This window comes from Schistocerca nitens, chromosome 3, assembly GCF_023898315.1.
Source record: "Schistocerca nitens isolate TAMUIC-IGC-003100 chromosome 3, iqSchNite1.1, whole genome shotgun sequence".
NCBI classification, from domain to species: Eukaryota; Metazoa; Arthropoda; class Insecta; order Orthoptera; family Acrididae; genus Schistocerca; species Schistocerca nitens.
In genome coordinates this window covers 975,943,019-975,950,708 of record NC_064616.1, presented here as the reverse complement: position 1 = coordinate 975,950,708, position 7,690 = coordinate 975,943,019, and the positions used below count along the sequence as shown (strand labels likewise).

General features: G+C 35.7%; 1 protein-coding gene across 1 annotated transcript in view; it reads right to left on the bottom strand.

Annotated features, from left to right (window-relative positions):
* Nucleotides 1-420: 420 nt before the first annotated feature.
* Nucleotides 421-7,690, bottom strand: part of LOC126249038 (tyrosine-protein phosphatase 69D) — a 388,523-nt gene continuing 381,253 nt past the window's right edge. The window contains exon 26 of the mRNA XM_049950657.1: nt 421-1,075. Coding sequence (XP_049806614.1) covers nt 1,001-1,075 — 75 coding nt within the window. The 3' untranslated portion in view covers nt 421-1,000. The remainder of the gene's footprint in view (nt 1,076-7,690) is intronic.

The window sequence follows — 7,690 nt, the reverse complement described above, 5'->3', positions numbered from 1 at the left end:
AAGGGCAGATACTCTTCTTTAATTATGTAATTTAATATTTCTAAGAGGGAAACACATTGTATGTTTCCTTCCCCTTTCATAAATGTTCTGTAGCCACAATCTCACTATTCCAGTGTTTTCTGTTGCTTCTTTCATAAGCATCCAAACTGCTACTATATCACATGATGCAGACATTGACATCACAAGCTTTTCATTGTACATATAACTTTTCATAAAGAAGCCAATGTCCAATATCTGTACAAAATCTTCAGACTGTTCAACTTCATTGCTTAAAAGTAGTTCTTGATATATGTTTCCTCACAAAATGTGCAGTATGTGTGTGGGGGGGTGGGGGGGGGGGGGGGTGGGGGGATGTAATGGCCCTTTTCCTCATAAAACAAGTTTATAACTCTCTCCCTTTTTCTTTGAAAACAGGCATGTGCGCGCGCGCGCACACACACACGCACACACACACACACACACACACACACACACACACACACACACACACACACACACACACAGAGAGAGAGAGAGAGAGAGAGAGAGAGAGAGAGAGAGAGTCACATTGCCATCAAATGCTACTGTATACCTACACAGTAAAAATTACATTGTATGCTACGACAGTTCAATATCCGCCACAGTATTTCAACCTCATTAATTGGAACAAATTTGGCGAAGTATTGTACATATATAGAAGTATAAAATACTGATACTTCCTGTTACAGTACCATTGTTACAGTACAAAATAAATATTTTTGCAAATAAAATTATTTTTAACTGAAGAACAGTCCTTGAAACAACATAATATGTTATATATATATAAAATTTCATAAATTCATATCAAAGTCACAAGCAGTAAAATGCTAGATATTTTACAAAAGTGTTACCTCCACACCAGCAGCTTTCTTTAAATCTACACCGAGGAATAAAAAAAAAGCAATGGTATAAAATGGCAGCAATGGATTTTCTACACTTTTTGCAGCAGGTACAATGAGCAAATCATGCTCTGTTGACCAGTTCATGTTTCATCACTCACTAAATTGTGCAAGTCAGCATAGTTCACTATGGCACGATGGAGAAATTCATACTGAGCCTGAAATCAATTAACAGATAATCATACAAACAAACAAAATAACAGTGCATAGATTATAAATAGATGTACAGTTATTTAAAGCTGTAATTCTAGACAATAAATTAACTTGCTTTCAACATAGCCAGTCCAAAATATTATGTTGATTTTCTGAAGATACCTGAGTACAGGAAAGATTCATCACATCTTTTGAAGAGAATACTATTATGTTTTCCAGGAGACACAGTAAGCACACCATTGTCTTTTGAGTACAGTAATTTATTTACTTGCTTACTCGAGTGGCCTTCAGCTGGTGCAAGCCTTTATAGTTCACACCACTTGGGTGGCTTACGGGTCAGGTGTCTTAATTGTTTTGTGTAGGTGATTGTCATGAGCATAGTACAATGTAGGGTTACATTCTTGGTGGTGTTAATTATGATAATGATTATGATGATGATGAGAATGATAGAAAAGTGAAAACCAGTGCTGGCACAGCTTACTCCTCTTGAATAGCACAAAAGGGTCACCAAGTGTAAGGTATCCACCTGATGACAGTTAATGAACAGTGTTAAAAGTTCTCATTCCGTGAGCCACTGCAGAGAGGTTTGGAATATATTTTAGGACATGGACAAGTCTGGTAATCAGGAATTTTATGCCACAGCCATTTCTCCCTTTGCTGGCCAAATATTGGCCTATTTTCACAACCGGAGTTTGAAAAACACAGTGGATAAATTCACACTAGGCAAATAACATATTTTCCTGTGGTATCACACGAAACAGAGGCAGCTGAATTTCCATTTACCTACTTCTGTTAAAGATATAAAACTATTCCTAAAATTTTTAAAGGTAGACTGATATAAGTTTCATTCCTCTCAGAAGTATAGAGCTTTTTAAGTGACCACATCTGCATTCTTTTTCAAAAAAGGTTTTGAAGAGAAATCATTCATTCTGTTGTTACAAAACCACAGTAATATAGACTGAAACTGTCAAGTTTTTATGTGTCATAAATAATCTTTAATCAGTGACTATCTATCTGACATTTAAATAATATAAAAAATATGTACTCTCTCTTATTTTCCAGGCCATACATGACTGTAACTGAATATGCTCAATTTGATAGGTCATTTATGTTTCTCTGTGGGTTTCTTACCTGAAAATACCAATTCCACAGCTATACTTATATTTTTGTATTTGTTTGCAACCAGTTTCAGGATTGTCACCGCATTCTCATTCAAACAAGACAATCTGTCATGCTGCAACCTGGCATCATCATTGCTCATGGTAATGCGAAATGTTTACAAAATGTTGAAGTCATAATAGCACACTTAACATATGATGTATCTACAACAGGTATTTGGTAAATGATTGCTAGTGGTGTACGATTTGAACTGCAGTGGTTTATACGTTTTAAATTAAGGAATTTCTGAAGGAGATGATATTTGCTGATTGCGATGTGTGTATGGAGATCTGTGTACGGATACAATTACAGTAATAGAGCTGGAGAAAACAGTTTAACCCTTTCAGTGCTATAGGCAAACTCTTTGCATTCTGTGCTGAGTCTGCTTTTGTTATAGCTGTACTGCTCACCAAATGCTTGCGCCTGTGCTGACTGATGGTGTTCCGACCAAAATGCAATACCTATCATCCAATTTTTCAGAAACTATAAAGTAAAAATATTTAATTTTTGCACGTGTTAGAGCCTGATATATTCACTTAATAAAAAATGAATTTCTTTTCGTTATATGTCATACTTACTGGGCTGCATCAAATCAAGTAAAACATTGCACGAAATTTTTAAAAGTTGGCAATATAGATAAGATATCACAATTTCATTTAAAATTCGCTCATTCACATCCCTGTGCATCATGGATCATGTGGTCATAACAGTTGTCATATCTCACAAATAATTCAAGATATTGAAACAAGGTTTTCTGGAAATGATAGCACACAACGAGGCACATATTTTGTATGATAAATACTCGAAACTTTTTTATTCACCCAGATATGGAAGTAACTCGTCTGCAGCAGTGAGAGGTCGGAGGCTCAGGACACATTCAGATATCCATTGCACTCTACGAAAATCCAAGCAATGTGCGTATACATATCCACAACACCTGGGAAATGTTATAGTTGGATGTATACATGCCCACAGCAGCGAAAGGGTTAAGGATGGAATACTGCATGGTTGGTCAGCCTAAAGCAAGACTGATCGCCCTCTTTTAATACAAATGAGGGCATAGAGCATATGAATGTACTGAATATGATAAAGAGGTGTATGTCTGAAAGGAAGTTGTATACGCCCTCAACATAAGATACATAGCTCCTGAAGTGCAAATCACATATTCAGATCATCATCAAAAGGCTCTAACAAATCATTTATAAGCTTTGTGCAGGCAAGCATATATCATGAATAGCAAAAATGGCCATAGCATTTTATGTATAATTTTATACACTGACCCCCTTTGACTTTCTTAATAGTTATAGGATTTAAAGCTCAGAGACAGTGTAGGGAAGCAGCCTACTCATGCTGTAGTAAATTCACATCAGTCTTTCCATTGTGTGCCAGCCAGTCCACTGTAACTAGCACTGACGTCATAAATGTTGCGCAATACTTTAAAAATCAAGCAAATAACCTACAACGTTTCTAGCATGTCAGGAGTAATACTAAATCAACATGTGTTGAATATCAGTTCGATAACTTTAACCATTTTCGAAATTTGGACGTTTTTCTGTAAAAATCATTGGCGCAACAGAAAAGAGCTAGAGACTTAAAAATTTATATTTAGATTCCTTTTCCATAATAATTTAATAGAAACAGTACTTTGGATCTCACAAATTAAGATTTTAGTTGAAATTCATAATTTTCTGGTTTTTGTCTTAAAAATTAAGGAAGCAAAGCCCCAGTTCTCTCCAGACGCTGTATAGCACACCATCTGTGTTCGGAGTCGCGTCGCGTCGGTATCGTTGATATAAACAGCCTCGGATGCCGTATTAAGTTACTCGGGATACGCGTAACCATGAAATCATTTTCGAGTGAAGTGTTAATTCTGGGATGACTTTATAATAATCTATCTTCAGTTTGCATATGTCGTTTTTTCACGTGCTGTCGCGGGACAGACATTCTACCATTATTTAGCGTGGCGTTTGATGAACCTAATCATCAAATTATGGCGAGCATTCATTTAAATATTTAATTTTGACAGTTATAGTGGCATCAGTGCATTAGACTCTGAACTGCTCTGTTAGTCAGATTGTGTGGATGCTTTTTTTTTTTTTTTTTTTTTTTTTCATCTGTGACTTTCAGAATATACTCAACTATTTTAGAAAATCGTTTTTGATTATGAATCCCAGACAATCTCCTAATTTCTCAGAGCTATAAGCTGCAGCTATAAGTGTGTTTCTCAGATGAAGTGGGCACTAGGAATTCTAATTACAGGCTTCACGTTTTGCTAATCACTTTCTGGTTGCCAATATTGTAGTTAGAGAGCCAGTGTTGAGAACGGCAAAACAACAGCATAAATAATAGGAACACTTATATAACAATAAATTCCACCAGCCGCCCTACATATGGTGCATCGGCCGGGAAGTGCATCTTTTCTACATTTAAATAACAATTAAATTCCACCAGCCGCCCCACATATGGTGCATCGGCCGGGAAGTGTTTCAACATTCAAACATTTATACCACCGTAAATTTCCACTCGCCGCCCCACATATGGTTAAAACGGCAAGGAATGCATCTTTTCTACATCTCAAAACATTTTAATAATAATTAATTTCCACCCGCCGCCCCACAACAGGACCTTAGTTTCCTAAAGTAGTACGATGCATTTCCCATACAACCTCAAGAAAAACACCTTTGGAGATTAGACTTCCGAGTGCCATCAAATAAAAAAACACTTTGCACTTATTAATACAGTAACTGGCATATCAATGCAGAACATACAAGTCCCGTAATCATTAAGTCACCAGTTTGCATTACAGCAGTAGCAACTTTTTTTACTTTTATTAAAACTCTATGTTGATTGTCAAATGGAAATGTTTGTTATCAATCATAATTTTTTTTAGTATAAATACTGTCTTTTTATTTTTAATTACTAGTCACATGGGAACACAGGTATTCATAATAAATTAAAATTTTGTACAAAAATGTGTGACATTAAATAGAAAATAAAATTCTTTATTATTTCTAGAGGCTGAACATTATGACATATATTCTTTGTGTAATAATAAGGCATTTTGCAAGTCTGCCAAATTTTAATTTATTTTAAACTACCACTGGGATTTGACTGTTATTAAAAATGTAATTCTTATTTTTAATCATTATTTCAATTTGTTAACAAACAGATAATTTTAATGGAAATATGAAACGTTGTAACTGTTTGCTTTACGTGAATTTTGTGCTCACCACATCAGTGGTAGGTGTACAATGAGTGTTCCCACTGGCGGAGTTGTTCACTTAAATATGCATGTGCATTCACTAACAGCCATTCCTTGAAGCCTTCAGACCACATCATCAGATACAGTGTTTGACTATCGCATATTGTACAGTTTTTCTCCTTTCATATTCACTCTGAACTTGAACTTGTATGTTTACAATGACATTGCTGTATTTTGGACTTTGCACTAAACTAGCTCTCCACTATGTGTTACTGAATGCTTGGAATTACCATTTGTTCAACAGGTCACTGCAGTACTGTGTACCAAGTTATACTGAACTTTCGCTACCTATGCCTAGGTTAGTATTCCACCAGCAGACATTCCAATGTAGGCAGATGAGCTGGCATTAATAGAACTGCAGAGCAGTTCGGAAACCTGCTATGGAGGATGCATGGGTCATGTCATATGGGCAGACCCACAGATGGAAGTGTTTACTTGAAGGTAGCAGTAAGCACAGCAGGCCAGTGGTCCTAGGAGTGTGCTCAGTATATCATTGTGCATGTATCTACCTGGGGAAAGATGCTCTGCTTCCCATAGTCAGTTTGAATGGTGAGTTCATTCCAGTCACGGGGTTCTGTTCCTCAACTGTTACCAAGTCATCATCGTTATGTTAAGTACCCACACTGACTGTGTTTACTAGCAGTGTTGTCATATCTTCTACAAATACTAAATCAAGTAAGATAGTAAAGTGGCAACAAGGCCATTATTGATGCTGAAATGGAAATGAGAACATTATTTGTTGTGCAGCTATGGATGCTGAGTTTTTGAAGCCGATGCAACAGAAGATGCAACTACAACAGCAGCAACAGAACAGTGGCTTGTCCACAGGCTTCTAAAAATAATAATAATAATAATAATAATAATAATAATAAAATAATAATAATAATAATCAACACCACATTTTCAGGTGGCGGTGCCCCACAGCTCTTATATATTTGAGAAATGTCATATTACTGTCATCTTGAGCTGCTGGTAAAATACTTTATTTATACAACCAAATTCAGTCTGATCATCATCGGGTTGCTATAAATTGGATAAAATAATATGTAAGTAACATTACAGGCTTAAGCTGTTATGAATTTGTTAACTGATGTAAATGTCAACAACAACAACACACACATAACGGAATGTCACGTACCCACATAAAATAGAGAGAAAAAGTAAAAACAGGTTTGTCACACTTCCATATCTAGGAAAGGTATCTGATAAAAATTAATGCATTTTTTGTAAAACTAACATCGCAGTGACTTTTCATACCAACAACCCTATCAGAAATAATATAGGGCACACCACTGATAAGACAAGCCAGTTAGACCAGTCTGGAATGAATAGAATTGAGAGTAGTGACTGTGATAACATTTAAATAGGTCAAACTTTATGTAAAATACACACCATTTACAAAGAACATAGTTGCAAAAGTGAGAACAATCAGTCCACATTCTCTCAACACAACAAAAACCATTCTGTTTCTAATATAGAGGACAATTTATAATTGCATATAATCAATAAAGGTAGCCATATGGATAGTCTAGAAGAACTTGAAATTTACACAGAGTTGCAAAACAGCCATTGTGCTGTTTTCAATAAAAAAAAATGATCTGAAAAAAATAGGAATTTCATCTAAAATGTCAGAGGCATACTGCAGACAATGTAATTCTTCCAATAGATATACTAATACACCTGGCCTTAATGATACATTAGTACCACATTACCCCACTATTTTTCCACATGGTAGGCTCAGTGACCTGTTTTTAAGCATAAAATATCTGTTTTCATAGCCCCAGTATTGTTTTTTATTCTTTTTATATTCCCATAAACTTAGCTGCTGTATCTTGAACATTATGTTACCTCGTTGCATACAAGTTAAACACAGTTAGGCTTAGAAGCTTACTGAGTCTGACATACTATTGACATGCCGTCATTATGAGAACTTACTTATGTTGTGATACTGGCAGCTGACCCTAAATAACGAAAAGTGTGAGGTCATCCACATAAGTACTAAAAGGAACTCATTAAACTTCAGTTACACGATAAATCAGTCTAATCTAAAAGCCGTAAATTCAACTAAATACCTAAGTATTACAATTACGAACAACTTAAATTGGAAAGAACACACAGAAAATGTTGTGGGGAAGGCTAACCAAAGGCTGCGTTTTATTGGCAGGACACTTAGAAAATGTAACAAACCTACTAAGGAGAC